Below are 20,915 nucleotides of genomic sequence, written 5' to 3'. Positions count from 1 at the left end.
GGTCCCTCCTCCCTCCGAAATAACTTTTTCCAATTTTCTGAGAAGCCTGGGAGGCGGCCCCTCACACTCCCGCATGGATACGTTTCCACCTGTTCTCTGAGGCATGTTTCATCGTTCTCCCGCGGGCCTCTACTTACCCGTCTTTGTCGATCTCCCACACACACACATATACACACACACATAAACACACACACATACAGACACATAAACACACGCTCACACTTACAGGCAAACACATAAACACATACGCACATAAACACACGCACAAACACACACATTTTCACACACACATATGCACACACACACACACACACACACACACTGGTCGCGCACTCTCTACGGTTGTCTCCCCGGCCGAACTGGCCGACTACTTTCAGCCATCTCAGACAAACTCTGATTCGCCCGTGTCGGTTGTGTGGTCCGCCGCAGTGATATCCCATATTCCCCCGCCTTGCGTTTCCCGTCCGTCAACCGCAAGGGTAGCGAGACAGCGACGGGTCCTTCTCCTCGCAACCACGGCTCCCCAATGCTAGTCGAGGGCCCGCCTCCCGCCCATGTTCGCATGTTCGTCTTGGTCGTCTTGGGCTCCTTTTCACGCCGCGCACGCCAGGCAAGACTTGGGGTGGAGGGGAGGGAGGGGGGAAAGTGAAGACCTAAAGATGAAGCGCATCAGATCACAAACCGCCATCCACTCCTGGCCCCCACCACCCTCCTATGCTTATTTTGGCAGCCCTATCGCCAAGTTAAAGCTTGCGGGACATGGTTGCATGCCGGGGAGGTAAACCGTCCGACCTGGACGAGCGTTGGGACCCGGCACCCGGACCCTCAGACCCTCCCAGGCCCAGGGGGAGGGGGGTCGGGTCGTCGGTATAAGTATATTGAACAGATCCCCTCGCCATGGGACCCAGCACTGTTGTTCCTGGGAAGCCTTGACCAGTCCTCATCTCTACTTCTCGCTCTCGTCCTTGTCTTAGTCCTTCTTTTTTGTCCCCCCCGGGGCTGGTTTCCCGCTTTTCTCTTCGTCTGCTACCGCAACCATGCAGCTGACTAGCCTCATCCCGCTCGCCTTCGCTGCACTGGCGGCGGCGGCCCAACCTCTCGACGCCGTCCTCAAGGCGAACAGTGACAGTCTAAGCACATTCTCCGGTAAGTATACAAAAGAAACACCATCATTCCCTTCTTCTTCTCAGACTATGGCCTTGCTAACGACCACCCAGCCCTCCTGGCGACGGTCCCGGCCGTCGGCCAGACCATCACCAAAGCTGTCGACACCACCATCCTCGCACCCTCCAACGACGCCTTCGCCAAGGCGATGCAGGCCGACCCGACCTTCGCCCAGAGGGCCGCCACCAACGTCACCTTCCTCACCGACCTGCTCCTCTACCACGTCGTCACGGGCAAGACCATGGCCGCCATGTTCCCCGAGAACTCCAAGTTCGCCCACACGCTGCTCGAGACGCCCGCCGCCAACGTCACGGGCAACCAAAAGGTCGAGCTCCTCCGCAAGGGCGAGCAGGCCCGCGTCTTCAGCGGCTACAAGCAGCTGAGCGTCGTCACCAAGCCCGACATCACCTACGCCGGCGGCGTCCTCCACGTCCTCGACACGGTCCTGACCTTCCCCGGCACCCCGGCCGAGACGGCCATGGACACGGGCCTGACGAGCATGGCGGGCGCCCTGAAGCGCGCGGGCCTCGCCGACGGCGTCGACTCGCTGCAGGCCGCCACCGTGCTCGCGCCGACCAACGCCGCCTTCCAGGCCATCGGCGCCACGGTCGCCTCCATGGAGCCCGCCGACCTCGCCCGGATCCTCGAGTACCACGTCCTCATGAACCAGGTCCGCTTCAGCCCGGGCATCACACTCAAGATGGGCTACAAGACCCTCATGGGCGAGAAGGTCACGCTCCGGAAGCTCGACGGCCTCCTGTACGCTAACTCGGCCCGGATCACCATCGCCGACATCATCACCACCGACGGCGTCATGCACGTCGTCGACAGGTAAGTCGTCTTTCTGATGCTGCCACCGCTGCAGCTGTTCACCGTGGGACCGTCGGGGCTGACTCTTGAAATGTTTGAATGATAAAAAGTGTCCTCAACCCAGCTTCGCCTCGGTTGAACCCCGGCGCCGGAACGCCCGCCTTTGAGGGCGCTGTGCAGGCCGCAAACGCCCCTTTCACCGACGGCGTCAAGCCGACGGCCGTCTTCGTCCCGGCTGACTCGAGCGCGAGAGTCCTCAGCGTATCTGTCCGTCCCGCCATGCTCGGGATCCTTGTTTGTTTAGCGGTCGCGTATCTGTAAGCTGGGCAGCGCGGGCGTTTGTCACATATCCTTCTCACTTCTTTTTTGTGTTCTTTTTTCCTTGGGGCTCTGGTGAGCGAGGGGTGTTCAATATCCTTCCAAATAAGAGTGCTTCTAGGAATACTCATCTTTAATCATCGCAAAAATGGGGTGCCGTGCTAAACTGAATGACGGGGGGGGACTCTTCCGCCTTTTGGAACTTTGCTAGGAGACGGGCCACGCGGCTCTTGCCATCCGTAAACCGATGGCAAGTATTTCCTTCTGTCGTCCACGACCGGTCGATAAGGCTTGTCGGTATATTTGTCGAACTAGACCAGCGACGGTGAGGGAAGACGCGGTGCACCACCCTCATGCCCACATAGACCCAAGTTTGAATATGCCCACACCATGTTATCCATCGACTCCTGGCTGTATCTACCGTGCCTATCATGGTTGTCGGTTCTTCGTCATGACACTTGCAAGATGACGTTGTAAAACATCATTAAAAAGCCCCCCCTGAGACTGAATAGCATGCCAATTGCCAGACACCTATGCAGGCGTTGGCCCATTGACTCAAAATGACTCCCGATGCCTCTCAAGAGAGCCCCATACAAAGATCACCCACAATAAATTCGAAAATGGCGAGCATCGTGCTTTGCATCTGTGTAATTACTTCTTGAGCTCGTACCCGGTATATACAAGCATACACAAACCCCACGTCTTCCCAGCGGAGAAACGCGTCCCCGATGAACCGCCATAGTGGCCATCCGAAGGGACTGGGAACATCAAACCAAAAAAAAAAACATGAAAAAAAAGAGGATCCGTTGTGGTTGCACAAGGAACATATGGGCGACAGTAGTGGGAAATCACAAAAAAAGAAAAAAAAGCAGAGAACTACCGATGACGAAAGGAAAGTGAACAAACGGGGGAAATGCTTTTTGAACCGGTTTTGACTCCATAAGATTGAGTGTCCGCGCCGAGCCCTTGTGAATCTAATTCGTCCTGAAAGTATTGGTCGCCCCTGTCCCTTTCTACATGGTAGGAATGCCCTCGTATTCAGCGTAGCCGAGGGCGAGGTTCATGTTCTCTGTACGGTCGTTAGCTGGTGCGTGTGGAAAGTAGAGACAGATCGGAATCGGGAGCTGGAAAGAAAGGAACGCAAGTCACAACACGGAATTAGAGAGGAGAAACTTACGAAGACACTGAGTCGCCGCACCCTTGAGCAGGTTGTCAATGGTGGCGCAAACAACAACGCGCCTGCCGCTGCTGTGGACCGCGAAGCCGCCAATTTCAACACCGTGCTTGTTCATGATGTTCTTGACAAGCGGGGGCTCGCCGACGACCTTGACGAGCTTCTCGCCGGCGTAGCGGTCCTGGTAGATCTGGCGGATGTCGCGCGAGGTGATGGTCTTGTTAAGGGGGATGTGGATGGTGGCCTGGATGCCGCGGAACCACGAGGCGACGTGCGGCGAGAAGGCGACGTCGGCGCCGAGCTTGGCGCTGATCTCGCGCTCGTGGATGTGGTCCGTCAAGCTGTAGGGCATCAGGTTGTCCTTGAGCAGGTTGACGTCGTTCTTGGGCGAGGGCTTGGTGCCGGCGCCCGAGTAGCCGGAGATGCCGAAGACGGAGGGAGAGCCGCCGAGGTGCTCGACCAAGGGCGCAATGCCGAGCTGCGCAGCGGTCGCGTAGCAGCCGGGGTTGGAAATCTTGTCGGCCTTGTAGATCTCGGAACGGCCCGTCAGCTCGGGAAGACCGTACGTCCAGGTGTTGTCGAAGCGGTAGTCGGCCGACAGGTCGACGATGACGCTGCGGTGGTCAGCGCTGCCCTTGCGGGCCTCGTTGATGGCCTCGATGTAGGGCTTGCAGACACCGTTGGGGAGGGCCATGACCCAGCAGTCGATGGCGCCATTCTTCTCGAGCTCGGTGACCTGATCAGGGCTCAGGTTCTCGTAGGTAACATCGCGCTTGGTGTAGCCCTCGAGCTTCTGGCCGGCAAGCTCACGAGATGAGACGTGGCGGAGGTCCATGTTGGGGTGGGCGTTGAGCATCTCGATGAGGGCCTGGCCGGTGTAGCCACGGGCACCGATCAGGGCGACGCGCGAAGGGACGTCGTTGGAGGCGTTCTTCTTGCCCAGGGGAGGGTTGGGGTTGGTGGTGGTGTACGTGGCGAACGTACGCTTGCCGGACAAGCTGGCGGCGGCGGGGGCCCACGTCGGGCGGCGGGCCATGGTCGAGAAACCGCGGGCCTGGGCAGGGGTGGTGGACTGGTTGAGGTTGCGGTTCGAGGTCTGGGCGGCGCGGCGCAGGCGGGCCTCGAGGTTGGAGTCGCCAAGCATGGCGCGGCCGTGGGCGTTGAACTCGTCGGTCAAGACGCCGAGCTCCTGGAGGTTGTTGATGCCATACCAGAAAAGCTGGTTGCCCTTGCTAGAGAAGCTGCCGTCGGCCTTGTCGAAGAACCAGGTGAGGTTCTCGTCCTCCTCGCTGACGGTCCAGACGAGCTTAGGGTGGTCCTTCTTGATGGCGTGGAAGACGTTCTCCGTGACGTTGCTCAACCAACCCTCCTTGGTGACGGTCAGGGTGGCGAGAGTCGGGTGGGATCGCTCTTCGTTGGGGGGCAGGACGATGGCGACGCAGTTCAGGGGCTCGTCGTAGTAGGCCTTGAAGGGGGTTCCCTTGAGGAACTCGATATAGCGGTCGACGGTGGCCTCGGCGTCCATGCCCTCGCGGTCGCGGATGAGAGTCTGCTTCAGCTTAGCGAGGTCGGGGAAAGACGCGATGTTGTCGGCGAAGGCGATCTTGTCTCCACGGCGGATCAGGGTACCGGCGCCGGAATCAGTGAAGAGTTCCTTCTGCAAGTCGCTGGGGTGAATGATGGCGACACTCGAGGTACGCGGCAGAGTCTCCAGAAGCTCCTTGATCTCCTTGATCTTGAGACGGGTGCCGTAGCGGCACCAAGACTGCGACATGAGGTGGTCGTACTCCTCGTCAAGGTTGATGTGGGAGATCTTGTCACCGGTCTCGCCGTTAAAGAGACCGCCCTTCTCGGAGAGGTAGACGATCTTCAGGGGCTCGAGCGCACGAGCAAGCTCCGCGGCGGCGACGTCGGCGTTGACGTTGAGGATCTGGCCCTCGGTGGTCTCGGCCATGGAGGTAAGGATGGGAACATAGCCCTGGGAAATGGCCAGCTCGACGGGCCCCTTGTCAACACTGGTGATCTTGCCGACCAAGTTCCACTTCTCCTTGTCAAGGTAGTCGGCGGTCAGGACGGTGGTCAGAGGACGAGTGCGGACGCCAAGGCCCTCAAGCTTCTCGACGAGCTTCATGTTCTCCTGGAGGAACAGCTTGCGGGCGACGGTCAGGGTCTTGCCATCAGTCACGCGGATACCCTCCTCGAACTGGGGCTCGACGCCGGCCTCTTGAAGCAGGCGGTTCAGCTGAGGACCGGCGCCATGGACGATGACGGGGTACAGGCCGACCTCGTAGAGGAAGGCGATGTTCTCGCAAAGGTCGTCGAGGTAGTCGGTGAGGATGGCACCGCCGACCTTGATAACGGCGAACTTTTGGGAGGAGACGGAGGTGAAGTATGAGAGGTATTGCTGGCCCTCGCGGCGGCTGCCGATCTGGCTCAGGGTGCGGATGATGATGGCTCGGGTACGGTCGCGGTTGGCCAGTTCGGACTGGGAGCTCGTGCTCGAGAGGGCGCGGATGGCATTGAGGCGCTGGAAGGGGTTGCGGACGGCGGCGACGTTCTGGCGGCGAACGACGCGGGGGACGGCTCGGCGGGCGCCGGCCCGGATAACGGCGGCGGAGAACATCGTGACTACTGGCAATGGGTCAGTGGATCGGGTTCTCTAGTGTCCCTTCTTGTTTGCTTGATTTCTCTCGCTGTGCCTGTCTTGGTTGTCGACGTGTTTTCACAAACCCTCGCTCTGTCCCAAGGAATACCAAAAGGGGGCAGGGAAGCATGACAATCAAGAGCTTGCGCCTGAGTCAATCGCGAGGGAGGAGGGGGGCCACCCTCTCGGCGCGGTCTTCCAGAGCAACGCGGCCAGCAAACGACAGAGAAGGGGAGGGGGAACCGCCAAGTACACACACCTCGATCGAGCTCGGATTTGTGTTCTCGAGAATAGGCGACTATGCAAAAACACCCGGTAAGGTATACGTTGTCACTCTTGACTCCTCGCTCTCAACTCTTTTCACACTCCACAAAAGGACCAATTGGTGCCGATCAACGGAGGGAACAATTGACTCAGAATTGACCGACGACGGAGGAGGGGGAGGAGAACAGAACGATGGCGAGGGGGACGGACGAGACGAGTACTGAACCAATTGTTCGCAACAGGGTCGAGAGAAGGGAGCAGAGAGAGAGGGAAGGAAGGAGGAGAAGGGGGAGGGGACAGTACCAGGACGGGATTCAGAGCAGCAGGCGGACACGGCGAGGCTTTTTACTTTTTTGAGGCCTGCGAAGGTACTGGGCGTGGGCGAGAGGGCGTGGGACAACCGGTATGATGCAGTGGAGGTGGTGTGTGGACTGCGGAGGAGGGGCAGGGGGGCCTGAGCCAGCCTGTGGTTGAAAATTCGACCGAAACCGCTGGGCCGCATACCCTTTTCTGACGCTGCGCTGCTTCGCTCGCGCCTTTCCATGACACCGTTTGCCGGCTGGCAAAGCTACTGGGGGACCCGAACCTTGATTTTTGGTCACTCTGCGTCCCGCATCCCGTTGCTCACAACCCCATGCCGTCCGTGGTTTGACTTGTTGTTTTCTCATTTCTCTTATCAATTGTTTTTGTTGTTGTATCTTATCAACCCTCGAGAACCGCCATCAATCAGATCACTGGTATATGGTCTCGCTGAGTATGCGCAACATGATATTGCCAAACTGCTGACGAGGACATCCCATCCACCACGGCCTCCTCCCCCCGTCAACCGTCAACAGCGTGACTTGGCAGCCGGTGGGCTGCTGCTACCACCCCCGCCAACTGGCAGCGGCGCACAGGCGGTTGTGCGAGTCCGCTTTGCCCCCATCGGGGAGTGGGCTCTCGGTTATTGGTCGGATCTGATAAGGAATGCCCCGGCTCGCTACAGATCACCAGAATGCCCGTCGAGGATCTGCACTCTGCAGCCCGTCTTTGTGCGGCGGCGCGCACACGCTAGGGGGAAAAAGCGGCATTTCATGTCACTTTCTCGTGCCCTGGCTGGTCTGGGTATGGCGAGAAAAAAATGCAACCCGAAAATTTCACTCGCTCGTTCAGCGGTGGGGAAACGGGGGAAGAGCGAAACTGCAGGCAGCCTTGACGCCGAGCCGAGGTACAGAGTAGAACAGACAAGACAACATATCTGCCATGCAGTTGTTGAGTGACGCCGTGTTACCTATGCTGGCTTGGCTGAGGTCAATGATGACTAGACTACATACATATTCTAAATGATTCTGCGCCGCTGAAAGCCCATCACCCACGGCCATCCCAAACCTGTCCTGTATTACATGTACAGTGCACCACATCCTACCAGCGGCATCATGCGCCCTCCTGTTCTCCTTCTCAGCTCCAGCCGGGTGGGAACAAACATATATAAAGAAGTGGATATGCAACTCTAAACGCCTCCTCGGATCGGATGCGTCACCTCCCACGCCGGGCCCAACGCCGACCGCCGTCCCGGTCCGCCGCAAAGATCGCCGAGCCCGAGACGAACCACGAACCTGCCACACTGCGCCACGCTATGCCATGCTGCCTCCGCTGGAAGAGGACTGGCTAGCTGTTCGGGTCGCCTTCCCTCCTCCATCCACACACCGCTCGAGATCATGCCCCGCCCCCCATCCTAGGGGTCTCAGCTGCCAGCAGCCACTCTGCGACGGGCGGATCCGCCGACATGTAAACGGCGGTTTCGTGACTCCATTTTTGAGCTATCTGTGCATTCGATGCCAGAGTCCGCAGTGCGTGGGTGTAGTCCGGTGTCTCTCATTGGCTGCCTTCGCTCAGCGTCAAAATGTCATGAAGATGAAGGCATACGCATATGCCCCCCTGGACCGCTACGAGACTCGGATGCCGACGACATCGCTCCGAGAACGGTCCGGGGCATCCACCTTCCCGTCACCCTCGTTGAAACACGATGAGGTATCCTGTCTTGTTGTGGAATCAGGGCCAGTAGAATTCAAATTACGCAAACGCCTGCCATCCCTCATACATACATGCGGTCGATCTACAGCCGAGCTGAGCGACCGACTGCGTCGGAGCGAGTCCCGCAGTCGGCAACGAGGCCTTTGCCTGCAGACCATCGAAAGTAGATCCGAGTCCGTTTCGAACCTCCGCGCTTCCCAAGTCATTAACCCGTAGAGGTCGCCCCTGGTCGGGGGGTGCCACCTCATCCCCTCGTCTTCCACGGTTGCTCGAAGCCTGCGAGATATCTGACAATCCATTCCATATCGTGAGGGCGAACCATGAACCCAAGGGGCTAGTGTAATGCAAAAAGTGTGGTATCTAGTTATTTGCGGGTAGCAACAACTGGCCAGCCAAGCTAGCGCGTTGCGACGACTGAGTTGACGAATACCGGTTAGTGCCAGCCACACAACGACACAGACGCAATCTCGGGGGAAGAATACAACTCGGGGGAACGACGAGCACATACCGGCGGGAATGACGATGATGAGGATGAGAATGATGATGCCAGCAATCAGACACATGCGCATCTTGACATCCTTCCACCACATCTGCTTGCGGACACGGTTGGCGCCCCGGCGGAAGCCCTGAGCCGAGACAGCCAGGTTGTCGGTCTTATCTTGCAGAGCATCGAGACGCTCGCCTCGTTGGGAGACCTTGTTGATGTTCTCCCGCATCACGCCAACGGTGTCGTCGATTTGCTATAAATAGAACATTAGCACATGACTCTGTTGACACGGTTCCAAATACGCATCAAGCGAAACATCTTTTGCCCCTGGATGCGACACCAACGCCCGAAAGGCTGCGTGCAATTCTGTTGGTGATTGGTATTATGCACCAGTACCGACTTTTCCATTGCGCTGTAACCTTGTTGTTGATGGGTCGTCATGTTTTTGTTCATGCCGATTGCTTCTTTCTCCAGCAAGGCTGACGTGCGACCGGGGCCGGCAAGACACCACCCAGCACAGCAAAACAAACCACAGAAAGCATCCTCGCGACTTAAGGCTCGACATCCCTCAGACGTGGGGATCATCATGTTCGACCCGGCGCGCTGGAGAATTGATGCGATAGCCTAATCAGGCGTGGTCGGCGACATGTTGGGTCGAGCGGGTAGCTCGGTCGGCCGTCGTCATCAGGCTTCGGGCACCCGGAGCCAAGTCCATCGAGAAAAGAAGGAGGGGGAAAAAAGAATTATCGCGAGAACAAGAAGCAGCGCGACTTACAGCTTGCAGGGCCTGGGTCCTCGCATTGCCGCCAGCTCCTCCTTGCTGTTGCGGCGCGGCCTGGCCGCTGGGGATGTAAGGGTCGTAGGGGGCGTCCTCGGGCATTGTCGCTGTGGTTACGGAACAGGTGAGGGTAAGAGAGAGAAGTCGCTGACGGAGCTCGAAGCTGCAGCTGGTGGATTAAAGCGTTGTTTCGGACGACCGAGATGCAAGTTTTTTTGACTTGGGCGACGGTTTGGAGTTTGTTCGATGGAGATCGGTCGCGGTTGTTGATAAATGTCCGGAGAGTGATGTGTGGTTGGGAAAGAGGAGAAAAGGTGGTTGGCGGGCGTAGGAGGGTTGATGAGGTGGTTAAGTTCTGGTTCAGGTGATGAGACGTCTTGGAAAAGAGGCGAGCGCCCAGTCGAAACAAGGTGTCCGTCTGAGGATTTGGGGGGATGGTACTGCGGCGGTGTCCTATTGTGGGATTCGGGGGGGATGATTGGGGGGGTGAGGACGGACAGAGAGGGAGAGGGACGGTCAGAAGGGGACAACCAGGGCCACTTTGGGGGATGCTGGGCCACTAATTTTAGTCGAGCTGGGAACGACCCAGCCACTGGAACAAACCAGCACCGGACCTCAAAGGACTACTGGTGCACCGCGGCAAGCAATAATACGGGTAGGACGCCCAAGGCAACGTAACGCAAAGCAACGCCCACATCAGCACGGCCACTGCTGGGATTACCTTTGGACGGACAGGCAACGCAAGGAGGGCAGTCTGGCGCAGGACACAGAGAGAGGTGGATCCAGCAGCGACCCATGACCATGTGGGCCAATCATGACGGGTGTTTCGACCAAGTCAGAGGCTGGGCGGTGCGGGTACGTACCCTTCGTCCGGTGCCTGGGGAACCCGGGAAAAGTGGAAGAGCAAGAAAGTCATGAACGCAGTGGATCCCCCTCTCCCTCTCTCTTTAACTCAAAAGTCTGCTGTTCTCTCGACTCTGCCATCTGTCTGCTCGGGTACTGCACGTAAGTCAACGTGACAAAGGAGGGAAAGGTTGTTCCCTGGATACGAATAATCTGGAAGCGTCTCCGCGCCAGCACTGCCTTTCCCTCGTCTCCGCTGGAACGGGTGACGGCCAGGGCCATTTCCATGGACGGCTAGCTACCCTGCCTGTTCCGAGCTTCCCATCTCGCTGGGCGGAGGCCTGGGCATCACGCGGGCGACTTGACTGCGGGAACACTGGAAGTGCCACCACGAGCAGTGAACTCGCGGCTTCTGATGTAATCGTCGAGGCGGTGCTGCAGGGACGTCACTGCCTGGACCCCGACGGAAGTAAATTGGGCCGGAGCCTTGGCCACTTCCGTTTCCGTCTCGTGTTGTGTGTTCTGTCGCACAGCTCAAGAAAACAGCACGTGAATGCCAATCACGTGATACGCGTATCCTTCTTAGGTCGGTCAGCACCGGTCTCCGGAGTTTCCCCGAAAAGTGGCTGGTTCGGGGCAGCTTCCATGGCGCAGCACTGTGGCTTCCACCAAACAACATCCCCACCATCTCAGTCGCCATGCCATCTAATCGTCAAGTTCAAATTTCAAGTGTGCGCTGTTGAAGAAACACATCTCTCCAACCATCATATTCCCTGTTCATTGACACGCAACGGTGAGAGGACGCGGCAAAAACAGCCCTCTTCGAAGCACGCGTCATGCGTACCTACAATACTTGTATTTTGGCTGCTATCCTGAAAAAGAAGACGGCGTCGATCGCGGTCACAGAGTCGTCGCCCGCTCTAAAGCGCTTTGCGAAGCCGATTCTGCATCGGCTGCGATGCCCCCAGCCAGCATCAAACCGTTGCAAGGCCGTTTCACCAGCCTGTCGGTCAAATCTCGGTCAGGAATCCAATGGGCGTTTGAGTCCGGATGCTTGCGAGGAAAAGTAATGGAGAGCTCTGCATTTATCGACTACTTTTCGGCCAGTTCGAGGAATGAAACCCCGAGAAATCATCGCCATTTTACTGTGGAATGATGAACCTCAAGGCGGACGAGTCGGGCAAGGGCACGGCGACTGACGCATTCTGCGAGCTCTCGCCGGCATGATGCCCCTTGAGTGGCAATATCGCGGGAAATGTTTAGCTGGGCCAAGAATGCGGATTGATTGCGTTCGCTAGAGCGCCGTGCGACGCCTTACTCATGGCCACCATCACAACCAGCGCTTTCCGGTTTGTCAGTCAATTTTGTGTCGCGGCCCCACTCATACCACCTGGATACACTGATGGATGGAACGGAGCGGCCAATTGCCGCCAAGCTGAGTCGTTCGCGGATGGGTATCGGGAGCTTAAAATCGGCTGGAACAAGACGACAACGATGCAGCGGCGGGAAACGGCCAACGATGTCGTTGTCTCGATGTTTGCAATGACACTTGCTACCTAGGCTGTACATGATTTTACAGACCAGACCAACGTCCGAAGTTAGAGAGACAGGGAGGAGAAGCTGTCCTCGGCGGTGTGCACGTTTTGGCAACGGCCTATGGCGATTTCCCCCGCTCGCTGTCATGTCATTCATTGCTCGATCCCACGCGATGGGCTTCTGGTTTGTCGGGCTGGGTGCTAATTGGGCCCTTGGCCGCGTCCGGCTCCATCGGCACACTGGCCCTGTCTGTCGGTCGGTTGCTTACAAGCCCCCCGGAAGCTCTGACGATCACCGACGTCAACTAGCCCCGGTTTGTTCAAGCTATGCATATTCAACCTGTATTTCAGGCGCTGTCGTATCCATCCCGCCCTGATGTGTCCGCACGATTACATTGACCGAGCAAGACGAGGTCGCAGCACAAGGCCAAGAACCCCCGGTGTCGAGCTGGCACCGCAGACCTCGAAGCCAGTCAGCCTAAGAAGAAGAGTTGTCTTTGTCTGGCTTTGACTACGGCCACAGCCTATGTCGGACAACAACAGCGAGTGTTCTAATTGTGGATGACGAACTCCTGGCCCGTACAACCCTAACAGTGGAGAGACCTGTGATACGAGAGTTCAAGGACCTGGACATGCCGGTAATTAGCGTTTTCAACAGCGAACCTTTCCCCTTAGTTCGCAGTGGAACTCGAAAACGTCACCGGCGCACCTCAAGCAAGCTGAGCTGGGCGAGCCGGAGTGGATGCCAGCGGCCAGTCAGCAAGGTGCACCACTAAGCTCATGGGATGGCAGTGGTCCGGGCCACTGCCGGCCGCGCTGTGGGTAGTACGATGTGCACACAAGCATCCCAAGCACGCCGAACAAGCTTGGCCGCCAGTGCTTACGCTAGAAGCAGAAGCAAGGAAGAAGGCCATAGTCCAGCGCAGACGGACAGCGAGAAGCGGAGGAAGGGGGAAATGCGATCATGTCAGAACACGAAGGCGACGGACAACAAATAACAACAACAAAACAAGAAGCAGTGCGCGGCGGTAAGACATTGCCACTTTGCATCTCCTCCAGCTGGTTTCGCGCGAATGATGCTTGATTGTCCTAGTCTCACCAGACCCGAAATGCTCGCGTTTCTCATACCTCTCTAAGATGTCTCCGTACTCTGCTGTCCGATCTCATTTCGTTTTCATCCCAGGTAATCAGTCACTGGCTACATACAACCGAAAAGCGGCCTTCATCTTGTTGGAGAACCCCCTTCGGCCGCTTGCCCGTCTCCTTCTCCCCCCGGTTCCGTCCTGCTGGCCATCCACAATATCTCCTGACCAAACTCGTATTTACATAGATAGTACCGGAGGGCCAGAACCACTTCCTGCACACATACCCCCCTTTCCCTTTTCTTTCCCTTTCCCTCTCCCACTCTCTTTCCCTCGGGTTACTTGGGCGAAGGCAAGACGCAGAAAGGTGGACACCAGTTGAGCGCAACTCCGCCGTCATCTCTCCTTCTCCATACTTGCCCTTGGTCACCTCGGCCTGGATTCGACTAGAGCACATCAGACTGACAAAGTGCCACTGCTTTTCCGGGGACGTCTATCCTACATGCACCTACGTACCTACCTACACTGCTACACTACATAAACCCGTACTTCCCCCCGGACGCGAGCTCTTGGTGTGCGTGTGTGTAAGTGCTTGTGTGGCCTCTCCAACCACGCCATACGATCTTGCCTCGCTGTAGGAGAGGGGAAAGAAACTACCTTTGGACCAAGAAGCAACCTTGCCGGCCGTCACCTCATCGGAGCCCGTCACCTCTTCTTTCTTAACCTCGTGAACGTGGCCCTATTACATGCGCACGCACGTCGTTCACAGTTCAGGCTAGGAAACTCTCCACCTCGTGCGATTGTTTCTTATTTGAACCTTGCGACACCCACACGGTCTCTTTTTCTCTCGCACTTGATCGAAGTCTTCCTGCAGATTCTTCGTCGGAAAAGTACCCTCTTTCATGTCGACCGTTCTCTCGAAGCCAAGGACACCGCCCCTCTCCCGCTAGCCTCTTGCATCATGACCGCACCGCGGGGCCGGCCGTCATGGTGTGTAAGTCGGCTGTTCCCGGCAATGCTGCTGGTGACCGTCCAGTTCACCAACGCATACGACCTAGACCCAAGTGACCATAGTAAGTGCACTGGATGTGATCCTCGGGCGATGACGATGCTGTGGCTTACAGATGTGGTGCGCAGACAATGTTAAGACTATCGCAAGGTCGATGACCGAAGACCTCATGGCCTTTTACGACGGAGACAAGCCGGGGAATACCCCGGGTCTCCTACCCCTGCCATACTACTGTGAGTGCATCCGATGATCATGCTCGCAAGAGGGAGAGGCCCTGGTTGTTGGCTGTCGACTAACACGGTCCCAGGGTGGGAGGCTGGCGCCCTCATGGGCACCATGATCGACTACTGGTACTACACGGGCGACGACACCTGGAACGACGTCGTCACCCAGGGACTCCTGCACCAAGTGGGAAAATACAACGACTACATGCCGGACAACCAGACGTTAACTGAAGGCAACGACGACCAAGGCTTCTGGGGACTCGCCGTCATGTCCGCCGCCGAGTACAAGTTCCCCGATCCTCCCAAGGACAAGCCGCAGTGGCTAGCGCTGGCACAGGCAGTTTTCAACACCCAGGCCGCACGCTGGGATCCCGACCATTGTGCAGGAGGGCTTAGATGGCAGATCTTCAACTGGAACAAGGGGTACGACTACAAAAACACCATCTCGCAGGCTTGTTTCTTTGCCCTCGCCGGGCGCCTGGCTCTCTACACTGGCAACTCTTCCTACTCGGAATGGGCAGACAAAACGTGGGATTGGATGGTGGGCGTCAACTTCATCTCGGACGACTACTACGTTTACGACGGCGGTCACATCCAGTACAACTGCACGAACATCGTGCCCTACCAGTGGAGTTATAATGCCGGCGGCATGATCCTCGGGGCGGCTGCCATGTACAACTACACCAAGAGCGAGGTGTGGAAGAACCGACTTGATGGACTCGTCAAGGGTGCCGACGTCTTCTTTGTCGGAGAGGAGAAGAACATCATGCAAGAGGTGGCGTGTGAGACGGTGGGACTATGCAACGTTGACCAGCAGTCGTTCAAGGCCTATCTCAGTCGCTGGCTAGTCGCCATCACGAAATGGGCACCGCACTTGTCGGATCGTGTCATGGACAAGATTCGACCTTCGTCCATTGCGGCCGCAGCCCAATGCAAGGGCGGCTCGAACGGGCGCATGTGCGGACTGAAGTGGACCGACAACGGAACTTGGGACGGGATGCAAGGCGTCGGACAGCAAATGGCGGCCCTTGAGGTCACCCTCGGCAACCTCATTCAGAAGTCCAGCGACCCCGTTACTGCCGATGGTGGCGGCACTTCAGAGGGCGATCCCGGAGGAGGAGGCAGCGATATCGGGCGAACGGTTCCGGCGGTCTCGAATCATCCCCCTTTGAGCGCGGGCGACACCGCTGCAGCAGCAATCTTGACGATGATTGTGCTTGGGCTGCTTGTGATCGGAATCCTTTGGATGTTTATGGACGAAACGTCCAAAAAGCCTCTTCAGGAGCGGTTTTTCGACTTCAGATCTGCGCTGCTCGGAGGGGGCGGCCTCGCGGCTCTGGGCGCGCGACACAAGACGGATGAGATGAACGAGAAAGGGAAGGGAATCGAAAAGGAGAACGAGAACGAGAACGACGCCTCGAGCGATGGGGCGAGTTCGCGCGAAACCGGCATCTTGTCTCCGTTGCCGGCGAGGGGGCATGCCTTGAGAAGCCAGGACTTACCACAGCGAGGCAGCATGGTGTCGGAGATGAGCAGCACAACAGTGGTCTCGGCCCATCCTTCGGGGATCCCCATGGTGAGAGAGAAGAGGCTCAGCAGGAAGACCAAGAACCCCATGCTGCGGAACAGCATGGCATCGCAGCGGTCTGCTCGGATCGAGTAGTCGGCAAAGGAGCGCTACCGCATTGAATTTCGCACCAACGGCGTTAATCGGACCGGGCCCGAATAATTTTTCTGAAGCATGGATTGGATGTGTGATATGGGCATTGGGTTGGCATCATATTGTTTCCATTGGAAGGATCAGACTAAGAGGTCGTTGTCAGCGCTGTTACGACAGAGCCAGCTCTCCAACAGAGACAGGCAAGAGCATAAAAGATACTCATGACGTTATGACGGCTTGTACATAGATGGATGATGCGAAATTATATAACGAGACGGCCGTCTTGCTGCTTTTGGCCAAGCGATCTCTTCAGTCCTGGGCTTGCGACGATATTGTTGTGGCAGTTTTGCAAATAAATGGCACTTCTGGGACAAGATTCGATAGACATTCGTTCCCCCGGATGGCACGGCTTTCGATGCTATGTCCATCGGCCGCCCCCACAGAAAAGACCGGGGACGATATGTCAAGCCGGCAGGATCCTTCCACGGACGGGCCGGAGGCTGTGGACTATTAGGACCGGATAATTGCGCGTAAGGGAGGGCTGTACGATGTAGAGAGGATGAAGAAACAGAGTTTCCGTCTGCACGAGCTTTTTTTGCCGTAGACGCCAATTAAGTAGTTAAACATCGAAGGGGGAACGTTCATCTGGTCTCGGCGTTCTATTCCGAGTGGAAACCTACTCGATCAGAGTTGACAATGGCCCACATATGGGTGAACTCTTTTTTGTCTTGTTTTGATGAACGATGGCTTGGTCATTGACATTGTGGTGTCCACGTCTCGTACACCCACACCAATCATCGAGCTGGTAATTCGTTCACATGCCGAGCTGAGGGGAGAGAGAGGCGAGGGGAGGAGATACGGGAGGGGTTGTACATGCCGTGTGCCCATCACCAGACTTACCTCGGCAGCGGCGTGTGACTTTGTACGCTCGACGCTACCGGTCGAGATGAACCTCAAAACCGTTGGGCTGTCATTTCGAGGTATTATGAGTTTGCCATTCTGGGTGGTTTTCCGAAGGCCTGCTGGCGGCTGATCGTGAAGGCAAGCCCCTCCTCCCCCAACGAAACTTGCCGTCAGTTTAGTATGATGGTCAGAGTTGAGGTTTCGCCATGAACACGAATAGGACAGCGCCTCCCTTGGCGTTCCCGTCAAAGGGAAAAGCCCAGCTGGACCGAACCAAGCTACGACAGACGGGGGAAGCCTTGGCGCACTAGGCAAAGTTTGTGGGTGTTAGTCTGGCGGGGGAAACATGGGGCGGGGGGAACGGAAACGTGGAGTTAGTTGTCCGAACATGGATAGATGGATGGGTGGGATGCAATGCAATGCGATGCGATGCGGGCCGAGGATGTAAAAAGATGTGACATCAGCAAGTCCTACATACACAAATCAATGAAAATGTGCGAGAACGAGAAACGTTCTTCAAGTTCCGGGCCCGCTCGGGTGTTTTCCCCCGTCCGATGTTGTTCTTTTCATCTCTCCCTCCCCCACGTCCGTCTGAAGAGGTCGGGGAACCCTAGAGTTTGCTCAAAAGCAAGTATCTGAATGGGGAACGGTTTACTATAAAACGAGGTAGATTCCTCCTTATTCCCCTTGAGCTCCAGAGACCGACGGACCGTCAGGATAGCACAGCACAGCACAGCACAGCACAGCATAACACAGAACACGAACAACCATGGCGCGAGAGCATCTCTACCTCGCCTCGTCGGCCGTCTTGGGTACTTACATCCTCTGGACCGCCGCCGAGACGTACGTCCGATGGAGCCGCGACTCCCATCTCACGTCCTCGCATGCCCACGCCCATCCCGTCCTCGCCCTGCTCCTCGCCCTGCCGACCATGATCCTGTATAACAAGGCGCAGTACCTCTTCCGGATGAAGGCGCGCGGCTGCGGCGAGGCGCCCGTGTTCCCGCACACGGACCCGATCTTCGGCAGCGACTGGGTGCGGACCTCGCTCGCGCGGCAGCGGGACCACGGCCTGCTCGAGTGGTGGCAGGACTTGTTCGCGAAGCTGGGCTACACGTGGTGGGTGAAGACGCCGACGGGCTGGGCGATCATGACGAGCGAGCCTGAGAACCTCAAGGCGGTGCTGGCGGCCTCGTTCGACGACTTCCCCATCACGGGGCCGAGGCGGGAGGCGGTGCTGCCGATCTTGGGCCCGGAGGCCATCTTCTCGGCCAACGGGGAGGTGTGGCACGGCGCGAGGGCCATGATGAGGCCGACGTTCGTGAGGGACCAGATCGCGGACCTCGAGTGCTTCGAGAGGCACGTCGGCGACCTGATTGCGAATATCCCGAGGGACGGCGGGACGGTGGACCTGCAGGCGCTGCTGTACATGATGACGATGGATTCAGCGACGGACTTTATGTGAGGAATCCTCCCCCCACCTTTTCCAGATCGAAGATTTGCTTCCATGGGTTGGTTGCTGACTACTATGCTGTACTCCAGGTTCGGCCACTCAACTAACATGCTGACGACGCCGTCGCCCGAGGCCCGCAAGTTCACGTCGACGTTCGAGTACATCACGACCCGCGCGGCGGTCCGCTCGCGCCTCGGCCTGCTGACTTTCCTAGACAACGACAAGAAGTGGCACGAAGGGCTGAAGTTGATCCACCGCTTCTGCGACAACTACGTCGAGCGCGTGCGCGCCGAGAACGAGGCCGGCGAGAAGAAGAAGGAGAAGGAGAAGATGGAGGCGGCGGCAGAGATGGAGACACAGGATCCGAAGAGGGGCTATGTGTTCCTCCACGAGATGATGGGCCGGCCCGGGATGACGCCCGAGTACGTGCGCGCGCAGCTGCTGTCCATGATCCTGGCGGGCCGCGACACGACGGCCTCGACGCTGTCGGCACTGTTCTGGATCCTGGCCCGGAGGCCGGACGTCGTGAGTCGGCTCAGGGCCGAGGTCGAGGGGCTCGAAGGACGGAGGCCGACGTGGGAGGAGATGAAGGACATGAAGTATCTCAACATGGTGCTCAAGGAAAGTGAGTAGTCATCACTGCGAACGCGGCGGAAAGGGAGAGAGAGAGAATGTTCCAAGAGTTACTGACTGACTGATTGTGTGGTAGTCTTACGACTCTACCCAACCGTCGCGAGCATGTCGCGCGGTACGGCGCGGGACACGACGCTCCCCGTGGGCGGCGGGCCTGACGGCAAGTCGCCCGTCTTCGTCCCCAAGGACACGCCGGTGCGGTGGTCGCTGTTCTGTCTTCACCGGAGGAAGGACCTGTACGGCGAAGACGCGGACGAGTTCCGTCCCGAGCGCTGGGAGGAGAGGCGACCCTCGTACGTTTTCAAACCCACCCCTTTCTTTCACTCATCATATTGTCCACCCCTTCCTTTGAGGATGAAAAGCTGACTTCACGGACCGCCGCAGGTGGGACTACCTCCCCTTCTCCGGTGGCCCCCGGATCTGCATCGGGCAGCAGTTCGCGCTGACGCAGATGAGCTACTTTGTCGTGCGGATGCTGCAGACGTTCGGGGACATGGCGCCGAGGGACGAGAGGCCGATGCTGCAGACGGTGGGGATCACGACCAAGTTGCCCAACGACGTGCTGCTAAGCTTCACCCCGGCCTAGTTCCAAGGGACGGCGCGGCCTTCGTGATGAGACTTTCTCGGCGTAGAGCCACTTGAAGCGGCGTGCAGTTGGTGTTGAGCTTTTATGCAGGCCAGGCTTGGGTCGGTGCAAGTTGGGCTGTTTTTTTGGACGTGTTTGGGACGGTACCCTGTAATTACGTCAGGAATCGATCGGGCATGATGATACAATGAGATCCGTCCGGAACATATTGATCCTTCTGCTGCATGTCATTCCCACACTATCCCCAAACCAGCAGCTCTGGACACTGAATGTGAGATCGATAACACTATTCGAGCTGCCATCCCTCCCCCGCTTACTTCACCCCCCGCGAGCTGCGACTTGTGGGGAAAAAAAAAAAGAAGATTGTGAGGTGGTGAGAGAAGAAGAGCCCAAGCCTCGGAATCCGCCCACACCGTCGTTGTACGGCAGCATGCGGGCAGGATAGACGCGTCCCCCATCTCGGCATACAGCCACTGGATAGGTGCGATGCGGCACGGTACTGGTTTAACCCCAGGACGGGCCCAGATCTCACGTCAACGGAAAGGGGGGGTTCGTGGACTCGTGGGCGCGCGGATGACATGTCGGATCTCTCACGCGCCGCTTCTCGTCCGTAAGACGAGAGGAAAACCACGCAATGTCGGCCGTTCATAGGGAGAAATCCGCCCCCAAAGTCGAAGGGTGTTCCTTCTGGAAGCGAGGAAGACCTTGGCTTTCTTTGCTTCTCTTGGCGGGAGTGTTTAGGATGGCGATGCGCGGTGCGGTCTACGCAAGGGGGTTTGGTTGGAGGGGGACGGGTCACAGCCAAAGGGCCCGTGTCTCAGTCCCTTCCTTCATCCCCAAGACGAGGGTTGGAAAAGAAAAAGAAAATTATCCGTGGCCAATCCTAATCTCATTCTGAACCAACGTCTCTCCCTCCAAAGTTTCTTACCCTTCGACTTCGTGACTTGGTGACCAAAACGAGCGAGCCATTGAGAGATTTGGTGAGGAGCCCACGTTGGACCGCGGACGGGGGAGGGGAGGACGAAGCTGGGGAGTCGCCCGGTTTCGTGTCTCGTTTGCGTGACGAAGCGGCCGTGGTGGACTGGACTGAACAACCGACCGTTTCGGGAAGAGGAATGACAAGTGTAGCCCTCTCTCTTTTCTCCCCTCTTCGACAACATCTCCCTTCGCTATCTGCTGTGGCACCAGGACCCCGATGCGTGTAGCCGACTCGACAGGTCCCAGATATCCTCCGTGATCCATGGGAAGAGGACGCCAGGGTTGGGATGGGGAGGGCAGACGACCGACTAACCAAACAATCAACTGGGAGGTTACGCGTCTCCGGAAACAGGACGG

The 20,915-nt window shown here is 57.7% G+C and overlaps 5 protein-coding genes across 5 annotated transcripts; 3 read left to right on the top strand and 2 right to left on the bottom strand.

Annotated features, from left to right (window-relative positions):
* Positions 1-625: 625 nt before the first annotated feature.
* CDEST_07847 (Putative FAS1 domain-containing protein) lies at positions 626-2,357 on the top strand. The gene is made up of 3 exons (XM_062924006.1): positions 626-1,146; positions 1,218-1,995; positions 2,085-2,357. The coding sequence occupies exons 1-3, from the start codon at positions 1,038-1,040 to the stop codon at positions 2,293-2,295; spliced, it is 1,098 nt and encodes a 365-aa protein (XP_062780057.1). The 5' UTR covers positions 626-1,037; the 3' UTR covers positions 2,296-2,357.
* A 607-nt stretch (positions 2,358-2,964) lies between these two features.
* Positions 2,965-6,786, bottom strand: CDEST_07846 (Putative semialdehyde dehydrogenase, NAD-binding, aspartate/glutamate/uridylate kinase). Its single transcript, XM_062924005.1, has 3 exons — positions 6,370-6,786; positions 3,470-6,094; positions 2,965-3,361 (listed from the first exon to the last, which is right to left on the bottom strand). The coding sequence occupies exons 2-3, from the start codon at positions 6,087-6,089 to the stop codon at positions 3,306-3,308; spliced, it is 2,676 nt and encodes an 891-aa protein (XP_062780056.1). The 5' UTR covers positions 6,090-6,094; positions 6,370-6,786; the 3' UTR covers positions 2,965-3,305.
* Positions 6,787-8,396: 1,610 nt separating this feature from the next.
* Positions 8,397-10,930, bottom strand: CDEST_07845 (Putative v-SNARE, coiled-coil domain-containing protein). The gene is made up of 3 exons (XM_062924004.1): positions 9,650-10,930; positions 8,896-9,127; positions 8,397-8,801 (listed from the first exon to the last, which is right to left on the bottom strand). Exons 1-3 carry the CDS (start codon positions 9,752-9,754, stop codon positions 8,785-8,787), a joined length of 354 nt encoding a protein of 117 aa, XP_062780055.1. The 5' UTR covers positions 9,755-10,930; the 3' UTR covers positions 8,397-8,784.
* A 2,128-nt stretch (positions 10,931-13,058) lies between these two features.
* Positions 13,059-16,553, top strand: CDEST_07844 (Putative glycoside hydrolase, family 76, six-hairpin glycosidase superfamily). Its single transcript, XM_062924003.1, has 3 exons — positions 13,059-14,185; positions 14,250-14,354; positions 14,429-16,553. Exons 1-3 carry the CDS (start codon positions 14,074-14,076, stop codon positions 16,006-16,008), a joined length of 1,797 nt encoding a protein of 598 aa, XP_062780054.1. The 5' UTR covers positions 13,059-14,073; the 3' UTR covers positions 16,009-16,553.
* An 838-nt stretch (positions 16,554-17,391) lies between these two features.
* On the top strand, positions 17,392-19,777 carry CDEST_07843 (Putative cytochrome P450). The gene is made up of 5 exons (XM_062924002.1): positions 17,392-17,574; positions 17,625-18,369; positions 18,451-18,986; positions 19,071-19,287; positions 19,379-19,777. Exons 2-5 carry the CDS (start codon positions 17,678-17,680, stop codon positions 19,578-19,580), a joined length of 1,647 nt encoding a protein of 548 aa, XP_062780053.1. The 5' UTR covers positions 17,392-17,574; positions 17,625-17,677; the 3' UTR covers positions 19,581-19,777.
* The last annotated feature ends 1,138 nt before the right edge of the window (positions 19,778-20,915 follow it).

Source organism: Colletotrichum destructivum, chromosome 5, assembly GCF_034447905.1.
Source record: "Colletotrichum destructivum chromosome 5, complete sequence".
Lineage (NCBI taxonomy): Eukaryota > Fungi > Ascomycota > Sordariomycetes > Glomerellales > Glomerellaceae > Colletotrichum > Colletotrichum destructivum.
The sequence above is the reverse complement of the archived record's forward strand: the minus strand, read 5'-3'. Positions and strand labels throughout refer to the sequence as shown.